Source organism: Amphibalanus amphitrite, unplaced genomic scaffold (genome assembly GCF_019059575.1).
Source record: "Amphibalanus amphitrite isolate SeventyFive unplaced genomic scaffold, NRLGWU_Aamphi_draft 000970F_arrow, whole genome shotgun sequence".
Classification (NCBI taxonomy): Eukaryota; Metazoa; Arthropoda; class Thecostraca; order Balanomorpha; family Balanidae; genus Amphibalanus; species Amphibalanus amphitrite.
This window is the reverse complement of record NW_024882464.1, coordinates 121,485-142,250: the sequence shown is the minus strand read 5'-3', so window position 1 is coordinate 142,250 and position 20,766 is coordinate 121,485. Positions and strand designations below refer to the sequence as shown.

Below are 20,766 nucleotides of genomic sequence, written 5' to 3'. Positions count from 1 at the left end.
GGTGCTCCTATGGCTTTTTATGTACTTCTGGTTCATTTTCAACAAAACTTTTTTGCACATGACTGTCAAATTGGTTTAATCCCTTTCTCGTCATTTGTTTACAATACCAGAATAAGATGCGCTTTCATCTGCTATGAGCCTAAGCGCTGTAGATCACATAAGTTGAATGAGTCGGATTTTGTAGGAAATCTGAAGCAATTTATGGAGATCATAATCTCTTAATACTTAATCCTCAAGCTGATCTAAGACGTTCTTATTCTACCGACATCCGGCAAGACTACTTCAAAGGGAGGTTTCTTAAGATGATACTTAAAAACATGCAACAGTTGCATGATGTTTCCATCAATTTATTGTAGATGGAGCTTTTCAAGGAAATACATTACCCTATGGACGTCAAACCCCTTGAGACCCCACTTTTTTGCGATAATTTTTAAATGCGTCAACTCTCGTTGACAATATTCTGGCAATGTGTGTTTTAGAACCTGCCGAAACTTTTATTACTAAGGTATTTTGACGCCAAACGATTATGAAAGGTACTTCTCATTCAATCGTAATGTTAAATTTCACGGAACGAATCTGCTGTTTGGGTAGAGGCTACGCGCTCATGGGGCGGAGCCACGCAATGACGTCAGCGCTAAGCTCCGCCCTACCCCTCCGGCGCTCCTTGCCCGGCGACCGGCCACTCGCGTCTCTCGCTCCATTCAGGCTTGATGATGGGCGGTAGCTGGTAGCGGTAGCGGGCGCTGGTAGATGGCATTTAGAGCAGATGGCGCTGGTGGCGGGGCTCGAGTGTGGCCGAGCGCAAGCCTCTGCCCGGGCCTGAATTGACCTTAGCATTACGAGTGAATGAGAAGTACCTTCCATAATCGTTTGGCGTCAAAATACCTTAGTAATAAAAGTTTCGGCAGGTTCTGAAACATACAATGCCAGAATATTGTCAACGAAAGTTGACGCATTTAAAAATTATCGCAAAAAAGTTGGGTCTCAAGGGGTTTGACGTTCATAGTAGGTGATATGTCAGCAAGTGGTTATTGGAACTGATCAGGAAGTATGTTTGCTATTTGCTAGCCTTTCATGTGGCTTCTGCGACACGACCTTTCAAAGTGTGATTCACTAATGGAAACGGCTGGCTGTTATTGTTAACTTACAAAATTTATCTGATTCGCCAGGTATGAAAAACGATACATGACATTCGCTACTTGTATTTATTAAAGCCACCTTGGCTATGGAATTCATAATATGGATAGAATCCATAATATGGATGGAATCCATAATGTGGATGCTGTTGGTTCCCTGATAAGTGAAGACACGGTCACTGCGCTAATTGTTACAATTTGTTACCATTTTCTCGCCGTGCCAACCACCAGTGCTGACGAGGCTCAGACTCTGAAGGGTCGATCTCCACAGCGGGCCCGGCGACTGGCTGCGTCCGCTCGCCATGCCATTTGGTGCACGGAGTGAGCGGTGGCCATGGCGACCCGCAGCTGACATTTGTCCGGGCACCGTGGCTGTCCAGTGTCCACGACCACGAGCCATCCGTTATCCACCCGTGCCGCCTTCTCATGACCTATCCGAAGGTCGTACGGGGGCGTGAATGAACGGGGCATGGATGTAACGAATGGCGTGCGTGGAACTTCGCCGCCATGTGTCAGAAATGGACGAGGCTGGTATTGTGGTCAATCTTTGGTTGTTTATTTTATAAGCTATCTGTGTAGTTTGAGTGCAGTTATCTGGATTTAGAAGCTATGGACGAGCTATCAGTTTTTATGTTCGCTCCCGTCTTATGCATGATTAACATCTCATCGTTTCTGCATAGCGGCGGCGCTGCGTTAGCTTTGGTTACCAGCCAAAGGAGATGGTTCATCTGCTCGTCATGCATACCATATTAAATCGTCGGTGTTATTTCGGATGCCAATCTCATCTCGGCTCGGATGAATGGGAGGTGGCTGGCTACAGTTAGCCGCACGGGATGGTGAAAATAGCTCACTGGAACCGGGCAACGTCTGTGTTGCCAGGCCGGGCGACTCTTGCAGCGGGAATGATGTAATCTTTGCTGCATCAATAGCGACTCGTCCCGCCGACTTGCGATGTGACGAAAGTTGATCACGAGACGTCAACACTGGCACTGACACTGTCACATGATGCTAACTTTGTCACGTGAGACTGACACTATCATGCCACTCTCACAGGATGAGATGAGATTGACAGGTCCAGGTCATTGTCACATGACACTGACGTTGTCACAGGGCAGTCTTACTGTCTTAGTTGACACTATGATAGACTGGTATGACCATAAGACAGTGTCACGCGGACTGGCAATTTTCACTGTCACCTGACGCCGATACTGTCCCATGATTATCACATACACTGTTATATGTTGGACGCTGGCACACGCCAATTGCTTATGTCTCAATTATCCACCAACGTCATTATTTGTCATCAAATGCTCTGTTGATACCCTATTGTGTCTTGCCGTCAGTGATGTCTCCTATCATAACGCATTCAAAAACATTGCCTTCACTGACTCTGCCGTAAGGGGAATCCGTTGACCACGTAGAAGGATGCGCTAGACGTTTCACCTGCGCTAAAGTGCTAGTCTCCACCGCTGACGATGGCTCTCGTTTTTGACAGGAAGCTGGACGAAGAGCTGGAGAGAGTGGTGTCCAAGCGGGAGGAGTACGTGCTGCCGGCGCGACCCCGCCACTCTACCTGTCGCATCACGGAGCATATGGACCAGCAGGCGTTCTCACAGGTGAGCATCACGCGGTGCTTGGTGTATGTGCTTGGTTTCATACATAACCAATGGAAAATTTGCGCAGGTGAGTCCCATTACTTTGGATCTAGACAGGTCCGTTGCTGTTCGCCATTTAATGCGTTATTGTTATTTTCTGATGCAAGAAGCATTACAGCTGCAAGCTAAATAATACGATGGTCTTGGTGGTTTGTGAGTGTTTTCTAATATTTGTGTAATAAAGTTTTGCAGCACTTCTACAGCACTTGCAGCACTTTGTATGTGCGTCATTGCATTAGTCTTTGATGATTCAAAGGGCGAGTGCCGGTGAAGGGCGAAGCGTCAGACCGCTTTTGAATTCATTTCTTTAATTCCTCCAATTAAGCCTGTGATCGTCGCCTGGATATTTGAACGCGGCTGAGGTGCTGTGTACGTACATACGTGCGTCACACGTAGTGTTAGTCATCTGTTAACCTCAGCTATGTGCTTTTCCCCCAGTTATGTCTGGCTTGTGGTCTTGTGGAGTCATTTACATAGAAAAAATGGATGCTAACATGTCAAAGAGACATGAAAGACGTCACTCTGTCGACTGTGCCGGTGTCACTATCGAAGCATACGATGATTAAATCAGATGGCAGGATTTTCGTCCGACAAGGTTGAGCTGACAAATCTACTCAATGTCATGTGTATTTATGTTTTATCTCCAGTTTCATATTTTCATTTTTCTATTGATATATTCTCTTGCTTGCTCTGATGAGCATTGACCTCATATTTTGTTCGATAGCTGTCAGGTTTCCGCAGCTGCTACGATCTTCAAGAAACCACATGTCACGCTGACAAACTGTTGTATAACATCTTGTTATGCAAGCCTGTCTGCCATTGTGCATAATGCGCATGGTGTTACGCAGTCAGCCAGCTGCATGCTACCTAGTCCGCTTACTCACTTAATCCTCATCTGTTTACATTTTCCGACTACCGCGTAAACGCTTTAGCAGTTCAAAGGTCCGACCTAATCAGACCAGCGAATCGTGTTTGTTGCGTTATATTCCGGGTTACCATCTACAACTGGATATCCGTAGTTTCTTGAAACACCCCCCCCCCCCCACCCCGCTCCGCATGGACTGGGTTTTCCAGCGGCTGGAGAAGATTATAGTCCACGATAGTTTCTCGTTTGCTGCAGCAACAAGTGATTATCGTGAGTAAAAGATCTGAGATAAGCTATAGAGAAGGCTTAACCCACTAGATGCCGTGGAGGTAATTTCAAGCCCCCCCCCCCAATCCCCTCCAGGCTCTAACACACACACATCACAGCCTGGGTACTGTCTCTGCCTCTTCTCCTTGTAGGGTGGTACTGGTAAGGTCTCAGACATGTGGTCTTGACTCCACATCACGACGTTGCATTGTCAAGTAAAGGAAGTCCAGACGCCCAAAATTCACTGAATGACCAAATTCAAATATATTTTATGGAAGCGTAGCTAGCCCTTACTACACTTCTCTTTTGTATTGAAAGACAAAAGTTTGTCATTGCCTGATCTAAATGTTCAGACAGATAAACTCATTACAAGTGGACACTACACTTTGTGACAACTTTGCTCGTGAGAAGAGCAGTCGATTTAAGTGAATAGATCATAGAACGAACTATATGCGTGCTTGATGCTGCCTTTTGTTGGCCGCAGGTCGTCAGCTACGCCTACTTGATGTCGCAGAGCAGGGCCACACCCCGGAGGATCCAGTGGTCGGGACTCTGCACAGTGCGCAGAGACAGCGTGGTGATGTAGTTCAGGTCAGTCCGGTTCGGCTTCTTGTACACCGGGCACTTGTAGGATCGAGCGTCCTTGCCGGACGGGTTGTTGACCGCGAAGATGTGGACGACCGGCAGCTTGATGAACAGCACCTTGGGCAGCGACTCCTGCAGCTTGCAGTTCTTCTTGTCCCAGCCGGCTCCGTCGAGGAAGAGGCCGTGCACGAGGACGCCCTCTGGAGGCACCGTGTCCACGTCCTCCTTGTACACCTTGAGCACTTCGTTGGCGAGAACAACGCTGTCCAGGGACCAGCCCTTGTGTGCGCGCGTCACCTCTTGTCTCATCGCCGTCAGGAAGCCCTGCGGATTGAAGAAGCCAGTCATCCAGAACACGGACGGTCGGCCTTGGAATACCCACGCGTGGAACTGAGCGTTGCGCTCCAGCAGCTCAGTGAACCAAAAGCCGATGGTGGTCGACTGCCAGCTGATACGCTTCCAAAGTGCCGGCACTTTTGCGTCGAATATGTTGTCGAGAGCGTCACGCAGATTCTCGTTCATGATGATGGTTCCGTCTATGGCTAGCTTTAGGTCGGAGAGAGTTTGGCGCACAGCCGAAATCACCTTCTGCATGCGGTCTACTTCTTGTCGTAGGAAAATGTTCATCGGGCTGAGCGCACCCATCGACTGGAGTCTCGCCTTCACTTCGTGCGGCACGTAGTCATCGGGCATCTTGCTCAGCATGTCATCAGCCTGTCGGTAGACAACCGACTCGCGAGTCTCGCCACCACCACCGCTGGATTCCTTTGGCTGGATGGCGAGGATTGTGTCCAGGAGCGCTTTGGTGGTGTTCGTCTGATACGTGATGTCGGCGTTTGTGTTGAGCCCATACGCCTGTGGGGCGTCCACCGCAGGTAGCTCGTCGATGAACGCCATGACCTCGGGATGTTTCGTGGAGCGCGGGATGCCGTAGCCCTGGTAGAAGCAGTACTGCTCGTTGAACATGGCGTCGCTGAACCAGACCTTCGCGAACGTCACTAGAAGACGCTTGTCGAAGTCGTCGGTGACGCGGCCACCGTACTGGACCTCGCCGAGCATGTAGCGCACCGTGACCCAGCTGACTCCCTTTTTCGGGTCGATGTCGTCGAGGTGGTTTTGTACGAACTGCACTGACGCTGACCAGTCGGCTTGGTTGAACTCGTACGGGATGTTCCAGCCGAGGGGACCGAACTTGCGGCGCTCTTGCACGATGGTGTGAAGGAACGACACCCCGTATAGCAGCGGCCGCCACTGAGGGTAGTTGGTGTAGTCCAACAGCTCCTGTGATATGCCGTGGTAAGTGCGCCTGAGACCGGCCTTGATGCCTTGCGGCGGCTCGTTCGTGAACTTGATGGCCATCTGTAGGAGTGATATGGGAAACTTTGGATGTGGCTCAGTGGTGATCCAGATGCGGAAGCGCTCGTCGATCTGCTCGGTCTCGATTATGGTGTTGACCACTTCTGCCAGGTAGTCGAGGCACAGATGGCAGTTCTGCAGCAGCACCCAGCCGCCCCCAGCGATGTACTCAGTCATGATGCGGCGTGCGTGGATCTCCTGTCCTTGTCCCATGGACACGGCTGAGCATGGAACATTCTGCTTCTTTGCCAACGCCTCTATCATTGGCGTTGGGTCGGATCCGGTGCTGAGCAGGTTCACCAGAGGGATGCGTGGCGACGACTCTTTCCATGTCTGGAACAAGTCGAGAAGGATAGGCTCCGTGAAGCGCATGCCAAGCGACTCGCCGACATACTTCCGCGCTTGAGCGATGGTGCGGTCCGGGCACCAGGATCGGATCAGCAGCAGCCGTCGGAATGTATCGAGTGACATGTGGTAGCCATCTGGAATGACTTCCTCCTCCGGTGCTTCCTTCTCGAACCATGCGCGCCACGTTTTCTCAGCGTGTGGCACCTGCGTCAAGATCTCGTGGAAGTACGGCAGCTTTGAGAGCTCAACCAGGTTCAGCCAGGTCAGATCACTGATCCAGCGACACGGTTTGGGTGTGACGTTGTTGAGATCCAGTGCTGCTCCGCCCTTGATGAGCACTTGGAACTCCTCGTACTTGACGATGCGCTTGTTGAGATCAATTTTGAGCGCCATGAGGAGAGTGAAGAGGAACTTATCCACTTCATAGAGACCCCGACACGTATATTGGAAAGAGGCGTAGTTCAGGTACTCTATGATGTTTCCAATACGTCTCTGCGGGATCGGAGACTTGTCTGACTCTGACATAGATCTGTCAAAAATGCCGAGGAACTGGGTCAGCGACGTTTGGTACATGCTGTTTACCATGGACATCTCGCATATGTGGAAATAGAGGATACTTCCACGCGTCGCCACCGGCCTGAACTCTTCGCGTGCCTCGTTGATCTTCAGCTCGGTTTCTGCCGCTACCTTGAGCTTTTCATGCACATCGGCTGCCGTTTCTTTCGTGTTGGCTAGCACAGCGATCAGAGACTCATCTTCTACAAGCGAGCCTTGCGTACTGGTCAACTTGAAAAGGAGATTGTCCTCCAGTTCTTTGATCTTGCGCTTGTTGTCAGTGACGTCTTCCACCAGTTTTGTTCTTTCATGCTCCAGTTCTTGCTTTTCGGTGCCGATGACACGTCCTAGAAGCTGGTCTTCCAACCCTTTCATGGTGACAGTGAAATCGATGATCGAGGCCCTGGCGGACACCTCGGGCGAATATGTGGGATTACCCAGCTTAGTGGTTATGTACAGTGTGAAGCCATCCATGACGTCTACCTCTTTGTCGCCGAGCTTTACTTTCAGTGTTTTACCGGACTTGATGAAGTTCTTTTCCAGCACGTTGTCCAGGGCTGGGTCCAGTTCCTCGCCCACGTCTTCAATGAGCATTGGTCTTCCAAGAGAAAGTGCGTCTTCCAAATGGTTTCTGAAGTACTTGTGGTCCAGGGAGGATACGATCAAGTCATTGTCTTTCTCCTTGCATTTCACCCAGGTTTTCCCTTGACTCTGTGGGTCAATGAGCAGTGGATAGCGTGACGCTTGAGTGACGATTATGCCGTTCTGTGTCGACAGGTCGTCGTTTGGGAGACCTTGCAGATTCCACTCAGCCACTGTAGGCGCGTCTGTCAATTGTCCGATAATGCTTAGGTCCTCAGAGCATGGAATGTGTCTCGTTTTGAGTTCCTTCTCCCACTGTTTGATGAGCAATGTCCTGAACTCCTGGTTGAATGGGCCGGCGTAGCTCAGGAAGCCTGTCAGGAGTAGCACGTCGCCGACTAGCCATTCAGTCTGCTGTTTGAACAGTTCGGACTGCGCTGTCCATCGTACCCTTTCACCGGAGAGGCCGTTGATCAGGGTGGACGCGTTGTCCATCTTTTGCTGACACCTGTTTGCGTCGTCCACGAGTTTTTGTTTCGAGGCCATTGCTGCGTCGAATTTGGCCTGCACCTCATCCAGCTCCCTCTGTTTCTCGTCCAGTTGCGCCTGTGCCTCGGCGAGCTGTTTGTTGGCGGCATCAAGTTTTGCTTCTTCGACAGCAAGCATTGCTTTGAGCGGTAGCACTTCTTTGTTTATGCCGAAGAACACGGCCATGGCCAAAGTCCAGGACAAAAGGCCTGCCACGTTTCCGCAGACCTTCTTTGCGCTCTCAAGTGTGTAATCCTCCATGGCAAAGTACGGCTCCATCAGTTCCACCACTTCGTCGTTAATTGTGTCTTTTGGGAAGTTTTTCAGCATGAACAAGAACTGTGTGTTTGACATCAGTTTTAGCGCGTCGGCCCATGACGGCTTCAGACAGGGTCGATCAGGATCAGGGGTGACAGGATCAAGATGCTTCTGGAAAAGGAGCAGGGCGCAGTCCATGATACGCATGATGAGGTGCGGTGGCTTTCCCAGCTTCCTCACCGTGGATATGTCACCGCCAGTGATGGTGTCGAGTGCCCGCTCCGCATCCTCGAGGGCTGGCCGTGCTGCCTCCAATTTCTCCATGGCGAATCCTTTCGAGACGGCGATTTTCTGCACGAGCTGCTCAGCAGCATCTTTTACTACTTGTACTTCAGCTTTCACTTTTTCAGCAGCACTGGCCGACTGCGTGACCTCCTCCAGCACTTTTTCTGCCTCTGCTGAAGCGATAGCGAGCGTTTGCGTCATCTTTTCTAGCTCTATAGCTAGTTCATTCACACTGGCGGTCGCCTCTACCAGCTTGGTGAGTCCCATGTTCATCCTGCGAGCTAGTTCTGCTATCTCTTTGTGTTTGTTTGTGTAGATAGCTTTGTACCCGTCGAGGAACGAGAGGTACGATTTCGGCGTGACGTGGGTCTGTCGTCTGAATCGCTCGAAGTACTGGACGCACAGCTTTGCCACTCCATCATGGACCATACCCATGCTCTTGATCAGCTCTTCTTTTGACTCTGGTGTGCACACTATAGGGTGGTTTGAGATGAAGTGGTGCGAGACAGCAACCAGAGCATCTGGTGGCCAGCGCGAGAACCAGTCCATGGTGCAGCCAGAAATGAGACCAGGGAACTTCAGTGCTCGAGATCGGAATTTTTCGCCTACCGGCGAGAAGCACAAGCAGACGTGGATGTTGTTACGTGCCCTTGATATGAAGAACGTGTACAGGTTATCCGGTGTGGGTGGCGTGCGTGGTTCGAGTTTCTTCATCACTGGGATCAGCTCGTTTGTGATCTCATCCATCTCATCGCGTGCGAAGAGGTTTGAGATCTCACCTGTGCTGATCATGTTGTTTAAGTACTCGAGGAATGACTCCTCCTTGATCTCGTTGTCAGTGAAAATGAACGTGATGCCCTTTCCATCCTTGCCAGCGACGCGGTAAAGGATCTTGAGGTCGTCCATCAGGTTGCTGGTACTGTACGCTCGTGTCAGTGTGATCTGGAATGTTTGATATCCAGCAATGAATGATGCCAGCCGAGTGAGCGACTGCTTGCCACTTCCGCCAACACCGACAAGCAAGACGTTCCCACGAGGTGTCCGCAAAACTCGAGATATCTTCACCAAGTGGACCATGGCGTCCACGAAGAACACCATGTCCATCCCGGCACCGCGGACAGCCTCGTTGTATTGCTCCTGGAACATTCGAAGTCTTTGTTCCAGCGCGTCGAAGCTTTCTATCGCCTCGTAAACATGCGGTGTCTCCAGTTCAAAATCGTCTGGCTCATCGCCAGTGGGCTCTGGTGCGTCTCGGAGGAAGTCCACAAAGTAGTGATCGTTCTTGACAACACACGCCAGCTCTTCGGGTAGGCTGTCTTTTGCCACAGTCTGGCAGGCTCCTTGGAACCACTCCTTGTCTGCGTCGCTTGTAAATCTGTCTGCGATCACTCTAGTACATTCATGTTTCCACACCATGAGTACATCTTCTGGCTGACGCATCGTTTCAGCTTCGACCTTCAGGATGCCTTCATATATCCGAGAAAGGTCGCGGAGGTTGAACACGTAGTGGAACTTGGCTGGAGTAGGCAGCATTTTCACTTTTGTCATCTGCCATAGGATTCGTGTCATCGGTACGATGGTTGGCACAAATTCGACGATGTTCTCGGGGAATCGTGATGAGCAGAAGTAGCCAGAACTGATGACACGGAACACTTGGTCCATGGAGTTCACAGAAGGCAGCGTACAGTTGAAGATGGAAAACCGCCGTTTCAGTCTCGGTGGGATGTCGTTGCGGCCTCCGCCAGGGTGGATCATGGCCGCCAAGAACTGTGTGTCGACGATGTGCGTGAAATCACCGGGCTTCTCGAGCGAGTAGAACCCGTGCTGCTCCATCAGTTGTCGCACAATCTCGTTGCAGATCTGATCACCCCACTCGTTGATGTCAGGCATGTTGATGTCGTCTATGAAGACGGTCATTTTTCGACCGTTAGGAGGACCATAGGTGGTGCCCATTCGTTTGTCCACATAGCTTTCGATCGTTCGCTGATACATCATAGGTGACGTCGCCGACGAGAAGTTGATGCACTTGTAGACATGTTCCTCTGGATTCAGGTCATTGAGCACGGACTTGATCATCACAGTTTTCGCCGTTCCTGGCTCTCCTATCAGCAGGGCGCACTTGTTTTGTTTGGTGATCGTATTGATGAGGAAGTTTGTGCGAATGTTGTCTACGTTTGGCACTAGAATGCTTGAGAACTCAGGCACGGAGTCGGTCGGGTACACGTACTCGCTCACGTAGTTTCTCCAGTGTTCCCACTCGCCCTTGGCATTCACAGTGAATTCGAAAATGGTTTCGCCTTCGTTGCACACGGGCCAGTCGAGTTTGGACTCGTGCGCACGCACGAACTGCTCCATTTTGGCGCGCATGTCGAGCTCCAACAACGCACCCAAGCTCCACATGACTGAGAACAGGAACAGGCGCTGCATCTCTTCTGGTGGAAGTGGACTTGACTTGCCTTTTTCTTCCTGTTCCATGATGAGGCCTGTGAGCAGATCTGTGGACTGTGTGGTGTAGTTCGCCTCTTGGACGAACATTTTGCTGACGAGCTCTTGGCGGACGTAGTTGATAAGGTCTTCAAAAATGGAGTCGTAGAAGCCCCAGAGCATTTCAGCTTCAGCCTGTGTTCTCGTGTTCAGCCATCCTTTGAGGATTGGTTTCCACCCGAGGACTGATGCGCTCATGAACACCATGCCCATCCTGGAGATTGTGGCTGGCGAGGCGTTGTCGACGTTGTCTGGTTCGAAGAGCAGCTTGCAGGTGGGTGCCATTGTGATGCGATCGCCGTTGGCCAGGGTCAGCGTTTTGTTGTCGTCCAGCACGGAGTTCAGGTTTTCGATCCAAACTGCGTCCACTGGCCCATCCAGGACCAGCCATATGTTCTCGCCCTTCTTCACCTTGTGTGAGCGTCGCCAGAGTGTGGAAAAGATGCCGTCTGTCCAGTCGTTAGTGGCGACGTCCAGCCTGCCGAACATCTGCGGCGCTGTTATCGCTTTTGGGTTCATGCGCATCTCCCTGTGTGGCCGGCCGGTCTCTGTCATGGCTTTCATTAGCAAATGGATGCAAGAGGTTTTCCCTGCACCAGTTGGACCCAGTGTCATGAGTCCGTGTCTCACAAGCGATGTCTCGTAAAGCTGGATGAGCTTCAGGTTCCACTGAGGATGATTGACGAGCTTGGCGATCTGTACTTGGTTGGCAATAGCTTGCATCAGCTCAGCACGGACCACTTTGTCGAGCTGGAGTCCTGGGAACAGATCGTTGATGAGCGAAAGGAAGAGTGGCTCGTCCTCGTCGACTAGTTTGGAGACATTCATGTCACGAAGGACGCGCATCACTACCATTTCCTCGGGCTCATCGGGTCGTGATCGCTTTTGCGCACCAAGGGTCCGCAGGACGGACAGGATGTTGCGCAGTCCGAAATCGTAGTGCACTTGTTTGCTTAGCTGTTCTTCGCAGAGTTTGTAGAGGACGAAGAACTTCCGCGCCAGGTTGATGTTCTCACGGAAACCGCACGAGGCCAGTTTCACTCGCATGATGATCTGTCTGTCTGGCACCATCATAGCCACTGTACGGAACTGGATCTTCAGGTTTTCAGGAAGCTCTTGGCGACCAGCATATCCCGGGTTCATGGTGATGATGATGGTGAACTCGGGATTCAGAGAGACGTTGTCACCGTCGCTGAAGATGAAGCTCGTTTTTCTTTCTTTCCGGGCGTTGAAGACGATGTGGATCTGTTGTGCTGCGACGGATAGCACTGGAAGTTCGATGCGGTTGAACTCGTCGAAGCATCCCCAAGATCCAGACTGCGCAAGTCCTTTGTAAATGCGTCCCAAACCACGGAAATCCATCTGATCAGAGCAGTTGAAGACGACAACGTACTTGCCAAGTGCCTTGCCCATGTCCTTTGTTGTCTCTGTTTTGCCTGTTCCGGCCGGGCCAGCAGGTGCTGAACCCATCGACATGCCGACCGCCTGCGCGATAGTGATGTAGCATCTGTCTGTGAGTGGCGTTATCACCAATCGGTCCGTGCAGCCGAGGAACTCGTTCTGATAGATGAAGTCAATGTCGGTAATTTTAACCAGACACAGGTCCTCATCATCTGCGAAGTAGAATCGTGACTGCTTAGCCCACTCAAAGTCATTGACAGACCGCACATGCATCTTGACGATCCCGTCGAAGATATCGCGCTGGTGGACGTGGATCGTAATGAGCGTTTCATACTTGATCCGCTCAAACTTCGTGAGGTCCTTTGTTGTCATGTCAATGAGCCTGTTCAGGATGTTGAGGAACATCTTGTTGGTATCTGGCATGATGTCGCGATCGTATTTGGCATTGTTGAGCGCGACTTCTGCGTCCTTCGTCCAGACTATTTGCAGTCCGAGTAAGCCTACTTGGGCTGGGAAGGTGTCCAAGAACGTCATGATTTCAAAGTCAGGATCTATGATGTTCTGATATGCGGTACGAATGACGCTGTGCAGGGAGCTCTGCTGCTCATCCAGAAGCTGCCCCAGCCAGCTTTCGACGTTGCCTTCACATTTCACTGACTTGTCAAGCTCAATGCGCTCCTTTTCCCTGGACAGCACGGCTACGATGCGATCGTAGTCCTTGGGATGGAACTCAACGGTGGCCACGTTTTCGAAGATTCCGAGGAGATGTGCCTGAATCGTATGCGGATCAGACGCCTGTCCCAGAATCTCAAGGAGAGACGGATCAGAGATGAAGAAGAACCTTGGGAACACCAGCCGCTTGCCCTCCAGGTAACCGGTGAGGGACTTCTGGCACACCTCGAGCTGCTCAAGAAGGTGTGGGAGCAGTTGGCCGAGCGTTTCGTCGCCGACACAGCACTCGACCGCGTTGGGAATGTCGTGAGCTCTTGTCATGATGCGCACCCATGACTTGTCGATGTTCTGGAACCGTTTGGCTTCCTTGGGCAGCTGCTTCGCGATGTCACCTCCGACAAATACGGCCTCTAGATACACCCACAGATTCTGCACAGTCATCCAGCTCTCCAAGATTTCGCTGGTGTTGCTCAAGTTTTGGACCCAGAGTTGGATCGTTTTCTTGTAGGGTGCGTTGTAACGGTTGCTGAGCAGTGAACCGAGAACCATCAGGGAGTCTTCCATCAGCGCTGTGATCTCGGCTGTCTCTTGTCCCTTCAGTAAGAGCTCGCCTCTGCTCTTGAATGGAGCACATGCGAGGTCATGTAGAGCCCATTCAGCGATCACGCCCTTGAGCTTCGACTCAATGTCCTTCTCTTTTGTTGCTCCAATGCAGATGTCTTCAATGTCCTCCTTGAACTTCAGCAGTGGAGCTTCCATGACGTTTCGAAGCATGAAGCTGTCAGACTCGGGCTCGAATGTGCAGCCAGTAAGTGTTGCGATACGATCCCAGTGGCGCTCCATCATGGACTTGTTGGCCATCATTTCGAGCAGAGGACATGTCTCGTTGAAGTCGTCGATGCGTTGCTTTAGGTCTGTGTAGGCTGGCCATGTCTGTAGGGCCTTTGGCATCTTGCGGCAGCGGTTCTGGAAATCAATCAGCTCGGCGTTGATCTGCTCAATGTCCAGATCAGGCCATGCCGTGTCGTAATAGCCATTCACGCTCTTCATCACTTCGTTGTAGAGGCCATACAGTTTCTGGAGCAGATTTAGCTCTTTTTTCGTTGTGTGGAGGGAGGGATAGTCGCTCTCAGCAAGGCCAAATAGTCTTTGTCCGGCTGTGTACACCTGGAATTTGTGCCAGAGATCGTCGAAACGCGATTGGAAGAGAGCAAGGCGGTCGCTGGCCTCTTGGGCTGGGATTCCAACCTCCATAGGTCCAGCAATTTCATACTGCTCGTCGAATTCTGATAGGTCACTGACGAACTGTTTGATCGAGGCAACCAGCTCGTCCTGTTTCGTGTCTTGCACGCTACAGAGGTAGTCTTGGGTGGCTATTGATTGCTGGATGAGCTTCTCAAAGGCGTATCGTAAGCCATCGACCTTTTCCGCCTCTTCTTTCGGTACCGGGATCTCAAACTTGTTGAACAGCGCATACGCCTCCTCTACCGGGCCGAGCAGCATATCAATCTCGATTTGGCGATCGCGAACCGTCTTCAGACATTCCATGGCGTTTCGGACGTCATCCAGATCTTTGATCGGCTTGGAGAGCTGGTGCGAGTTTTCCTTGAAGAACTCTGCCACGTCGTCGAGCTTGACGCTATACTCCTGGTGGAGGCGGCTGGCGTAGGCGCGCAGCCAGGCCTCGATCTCCACCGTCAGCGACACCTTCAGCAGCTCGGTGGACAGCTGCAGCGGGCCGACCCGGTGAGCGGCCTCCATCGCCTCCACCTGAGGGGAGAATGCACAGGAAAACGTATTAATCATGCGGGAATAACGGGGCGTCTAAATGTATTGAAATTTGGACTCAATAGTCACCCTGCCGTTCGGCCCCTGATCGAGCTAGAGCTGCGCAAAAAAAAAAAAAACGGGCGTGTGCCTGTGACGAGAGGAAGCCGATGATACCCAATTTTAATTTCCTAGGTCCTCCTTTGAGACTGAACTCCTTGGTCAGGTCAATGACCCAAAAGTCGGGAAAATCGGGACCTGCTAGAGCTTCGTAAAATGAGGTTGTTGTTGGGTTTTCTGGGTGCTAATCACCAATTTCATATAAGTTTTGATGACAAATAATGTCTTCATGCCTTTAGGCCAGGTCAGGTCAGGTCGACCAGCAAGCGTCCTACCGGCTATCCATAGTAGGTGTCAAATGTCAATCACCACTGACAGCTTCTTAATGTTTAACGGAGGCACCAAATCTTCTTTGTAAATATTCAAATGAGAGATAAATTGGAAATCTGACCCAAAAACTACCATAGAGGCATGTAAAACACGAAAAGTGACCAAAGTCATGAAAGTTCAATGACCTGGACCTGACCACCACTTGACCTTGACACCCACCATAATGCATGGGATCAATATCATTTCCCATGTTTCAACGTTAACAACCACAAAAAGACTTTAAACGGGTGGATAATGTGAGCTGACATACGCCGAATCGCGATTATAGCCAAACATGGTCTCGAGAAACACTGAAACAGGTCGGAGGTCATTTGGATTAGGGTCGTGAATTACAGGGTAGGTGTAAAATTGGTCAACTCGAGGGTTCTGAAAGTTTCGTCATGATTGGCCGCTTTTTCCGCGAGTTATTCGTGAAAAATCGAGGGGCGGTCCGTTTGACCTGCCCTTCACTAAAAGTACCAGGGTTAAGTTGCTGAGAATGCTCTGAAAGATGCGTGTGAATGTAGACTGTATGTTTCGAACTTTTCAGCTTAGTATAATCACTCCAGATAGGCGATCCGCCAGTGAATATAATCGGGCTAGTGAGTTGAAAGCGACACAGCGCCAATTCGTGAACATCTCATAGCTTTGCGTTATTCCACGTATGCTGAACCTCACTAGATATATATATGTTACCAATTTTGTTGCACTGGTACTTGCATGCAAAGTAAAAGTTTAAGACCTTTAGGAAGTAAGTTGAATGATTAACATTTTCATAGTTTTAGAGACAAGGTTATTTTGCCTAGTGATATGACCTTTTGTTACCTGAAGTGAAGAATTTCACGTGACATGCAAAATGGATGTGTTATGCAAAGTTTTGCGACGCTGCGCTCTGCGATTTTTCTCATTACGGAAAAATAGTGTGTAGCCACTAGCCGTGTCCCTTTGAAATACCAAGGTTGGTGAAACACCAATCGATTGTTGACATGCTGATTTTGTCCTTTTAGGTATTTGGAAATCGGGTGATTTTAACTTTGTAAGAATCAAAACGCGTAACGTGTGGTGTGGAAGTAACGGATGGAGTAAGTAAAAGTATGTGGATTAGAAGAGTAGAATATATGGAAGAAGCAGAGTAAGTAAGAGGAAGTTCACTTTAATAGCTATCTGCCTGATTAAGTTCCTTGTTGATTGTCTGCCACATATTACGGTACTGAGAATTGTTGGAAGTCAGAAATAATGTTGAATAGAAACGCCGAGAAGTACGGTTTTTGTGAACCATCCGGGTTGTAAGGCAATAAGCTCCACTTTATCAATTTACAAGCTCTTTGTGGTGTTTTTATATTCCTGGACAACGCCAGTGTTGCTAGCGAAGGGTGTGGTTCGTCGCTCTGAAAAGGAAAACAAGTGAGCTGAGCATGCCAGACTATCTGACCAGTAGCGGCGGAACACCTTCAATTAAGGGGGGAGGGGGCACTGCCGACTTTTGGTCCCATTCTTTCCATGCACCGTCCATAGGGCTAAAGTTAAAATGCCAAAATCAAAGGCGGGCACGGTGCCCCGGTGCCCTCCCCGTTCCGCCGCCTATGTATCTGACCTTTATGCAAGACTCAAAGATTGGTAATATACGAGGCGAAATGGTATTCTGAAGCACCAACTCACCTTTTGTAGAAAAAAAAAAGAAGCTGATAGCTGGAAACTAACAATAAAAATCCAACGGCTTAGTAACATGTCAGTCAGCTTTAGACGTTCTCAACTAGCGCTTTGGCTGGGCCTGAGCGGCGCTCGTTTGGTGGGGACTATGGCTGTCATTCCGGAACTGACTTTCCGAAGTTTGCTATTTTTGACCGGTGCTGCTGCAACTTAGCGAAAAAGGAAGCATTTTCTGGTTTGAGAAACATAATAGTTCAAGCTGTTCGATGAAAATGAATAACGTTATCTCACCATTAAATGCTGTTCCATCAGAGCGGTATTCGTAAAACTTGGAATATTTTGTTGCAATGATGGTTTTAATTAGGGGAGCCTGCCAATGTCTGTATCATTGCATTATTAAAAAAGATGTTTACGGAAGCCACAGGGACAAATCTAGAAGGGCCGCAAATTTTGGTAGGTTGTTGGTAAATTTTGGCGTTGATGTGGAGGCTTCTCGCCGAAAATTATATTTCAGCAAAAATGCAACTAAAGAAGCTAAAGATAATTTGTAGGGTCATTCAATCAACTAAGGGTTGATTATTGCATACTGCACAGTTGACATATTTTTTTTGCAATGCAAATAATTGCAAGGACAGGGTAGTGAGTACTCACATCGTCTCGCTGCTGACGACATTTGGCGATCTCCGCCCGGTACATGGCCAGGCTGGGGTGGGTCTGCACAAACTCTTCCACCACCTGGTTGCGGTCCTTCTCCCAGAGGTAGCTGTAGCCCTGGTAGCGCTGCACCACGCTGTTGATCTCCTGCTTCATGGCGGACAGCGCCGTCTGCAGCATCATCACCATGCGGCCGGTGTCCTTGTGCTCGCGCACAGAGCGGTAGTACGTCTTCAGCCTCCTGTTGGGTAGCTCGGTGGGCTTCTCCTTCTCTTCGGCGGTCTCATCTGCGGGCGACTCGCCGTCCGCGGCAGCCTCGTCCTCAGCCTCGGCCGGCACCAGGTCCATTTGGGTGCTGATCTTCAGCTGGCTGAAGGTGCGCCCCTGGCCCCAGAGCGCTATCTCGCGGTTCACCTCCAGCACCATCTGTGCCGCCTTGTTGATGACACCCTGCACGTCGTCGATGCTGGGGCTGAGGACGATGTTTGGAATGGCCAGCATGATGTCGGTGAGAAGGAACGGCGGCGTCGGCGCCAGGTCCTCCGCTTCGTCGTCGTCCCGCGCCACCAGCATCGAGCGCGTCGGCAGGAAGACGCGCTTCTTGATGGCGTCCAAAGAGTACTTGGTGGCGCGCACCAGTGCCTCCGAGTTGCGCGCGTTGAAGAACTGGTACAGCTCACGACAAGTGTCATAGAGTGCCTCGACGCGGGTGTCCAGATTCATCATGCTGAGGTCAGACGGCATGTGATCCTCTCCGGCCATCGACTTCCGTTTCTGGTCTTCCTTGTCGGCTTCGCGCCGCGCCGCCAGCTCCACATACTCCTGCCATTGGTTGCGGTTGGGCTGCTCTGCATCACCCACGTCGGCGTTCTGCAGGAAAATGTCAATCAGCTCGTACACGGCGTGCTCCACCTTGAACGAGAGGAAGTCGAGTGTGATGGCGGCTCGACCGCTGTGCTTCTCCAGCCGACTGAGGAACTCGGTGGTCGTGTATGGTTCTTCCTCGGGAAGCTCGACCAGCAGCGTGCTGGCCATCGTGTCCAGTACCGAGTCGATGCGCTGCTCCTTGATGTCAGTCAGCCGCTTGATCATCAGCTCCAGGTCGTCGATAGCCTTGTGGACTGAGTCGTAATACTCATGCAGTGTTAACGACGTCCACGTGAGGCTGATCAAACCCGGTTGCAGAGCTTTGTCCACCTTGTGCGTCAATGCCGCCAGCATGGGCGCGAACAGCTCAGGAATCTGGCCAATCACCTTCTGGCTCCTCTCCAGAATACCTTGCACACCTTGTAGGGCGTCGAAGATTCGCTCTTTGCGATAGCTGAGCACATTTGCGGTGACAGGGATGGCGAGGCCCATCTTGCGCATGCAGTCAGCTTCGCGTATCGTCAACGGAATCAGTGGATCATAGTTGGGAATCAGCTCCTTGGTCTTAGGATGGCGCACAAGGATGGGCGCCATCAGACCGTTACGCACCTCGTCGACGGACTTTGCCCACGCTTCGTGATACAGAATCTCGTAGCGGATCAGGCACTTCGACAGCTGGTTGTACTGGCGTATCATGGGTCGAGCCTCTGCACACTGCAGCGTTTCTGGGTAGTTCTGGCGGAGGCACTCCATGATCTCGCGTAGCCTCCGGTACAGGTTTCGAGCCCAAGCGATCTTGCCTGCCACAGGTGGCATATTGTGACTGATAATCGGGTCATCCTTGGAGGCTTCATACAGCTTTCGTGTGGTAGCTATTTCCTGTGTGAATTTTTCGATGATGATGCTGTACTTGTCGCTGAGCTCCAAGCAGTCTAGCTTCAGCAGCTCGAACCGATGCATCAGCCTGAGCGCATCCGACACAGTCCGTATGTTCGTGAAGCTCTTGTCCAGGAAGGCTTGTAGGGCTCTTTCTAGCTGGAAGATCTGGTTCTGGAAGTTCTCGTAATCCTGGTCAAAGTCCATTTTGCGAGGATCCAAGAAGTCGTATGTCTTCTTCTTGATTGTGTTGAAGATGTCGGTGAACTTCTTTCCATGAATCTCGATGCCCTCTATTCTGCTTCTGGTGAGCACCGAGAAGTGGTCAACGGTGTCGAGGATGTTGATGATCTTTTCCAGTCGCTTGCAGAACGCCTCGAACTTGCCGAAGATGTACATCTCGGAGAACTCGAAGGGCTTCTCGTCGGGCGTGGTCTGGATGCGCCGCTTGGTCTTGTGGAAGAAGGCCTGGTAGTCTCGGTACAGGTGGATGCACACCTGCAGCTTCTCCACCAGCGGACGGTACGGCTGCTCCCAGATGTCGCTGGTGCCGTCGTCAGTGATGAAGCTCTTGCAGGAGTTCACCATCTGGTTCGTCACCTTGACGAACAGTGACGTCATGCGCTCCGACGTGTTGTAGTACCTGCCAAAAGTGGGGAAAGAGTACCAGGTTACAAGTATATTTAAACGGCATGGTTTTCCTGGCCCTTGATTGGATTTTTCATGTTTTTTGCTTCAGCGATAAAAAAATTATTTTATCATTTTCTGTCGAGGCCTGGTGTTAACACTGTACCGGAAAGTCTAGGTACATTCTTTCTTTAACCTACAAGTAGCGGACGATATTCGTCTGTAGCACAACTCACAAGTCATCTTTGGAAATGCGCACCAAAACTGCTTTTTCAAGATACGTTTTAAAAACTGAATATTTTTTCTCTGCATCTACTGTCCCTGGCCCACTCACTAAATCCTGAACCGTCTGACTCTTCACTGACTCACTGCAAGCTGTCCGTCAGCTGCACTCTGCACATTGCATATGGGCAGATATTATGATGTTGAAAATATCTCGCATTTTTGACGTGGATTTTCTTTGAAAGTGGACATTTGTACTTTTCCCCACTGCTATTTAATGGTGCTACCACAATTCTGACCTCACCTCAGGTCACAGGTATGAGAAATCCAAAATATGTGAATTGTTGATAGGTACTGATGCCCTCAATTAATTCACCGAGTTTAAAGCTTGTAAGTGAGAAGCTGTAGTAACGATTGGACCACTTTTTTTAGAGACATGTTTTTTACTGGACCTGGTGACCTCACCTTAGGTGACTTGGGTCTGGACTTTCACAAACGATGCAAAATTGAATCATGATAAGCTATGCTGGCTTTTGCGGTGGTGCGCGCCGGGGTTTTCTCTACACGCAGAAGCTGGAGCGTGGCTAAACACGCCTCCCTCCCTCTGTAATGAGGGCGAAGGTTGAAACCTGCACACTTATGTCGTCCGTACCCTGCTATGCTACCAAACTGCGTCACTGATACGGGGTCATGTCAG

The 20,766-nt window shown here is 50.5% G+C and overlaps 2 protein-coding genes across 4 annotated transcripts in view; one reads left to right on the top strand and one right to left on the bottom strand.

The window, feature by feature from the left end:
- LOC122368714 (protein RRNAD1-like) overlaps positions 1–20,766 on the top strand; it is a 55,126-nt gene that overhangs the window by 14,891 nt on the left and 19,469 nt on the right. For all 3 annotated transcript variants that reach the window (XM_043342921.1, XM_043342923.1, XM_043342922.1), the window contains exon 5: positions 2,632–2,752. In XM_043342921.1, the coding sequence (XP_043198856.1) occupies positions 2,632–2,752 (121 nt within the window). The remainder of the gene's footprint in view (positions 1–2,631; positions 2,753–20,766) is intronic.
- The window catches only part of LOC122368713 (dynein axonemal heavy chain 8-like), a 32,284-nt gene continuing 15,690 nt past the window's right edge, over positions 4,173–20,766 (bottom strand). The window contains exons 2-3 of the mRNA XM_043342920.1: positions 17,475–19,863; positions 4,173–14,747 (exon numbers count right to left, since the gene is read on the bottom strand). Coding sequence (XP_043198855.1) covers positions 4,422–14,747; positions 17,475–19,863 — 12,715 coding nt within the window. The 3' untranslated portion in view covers positions 4,173–4,421. The remainder of the gene's footprint in view (positions 14,748–17,474; positions 19,864–20,766) is intronic.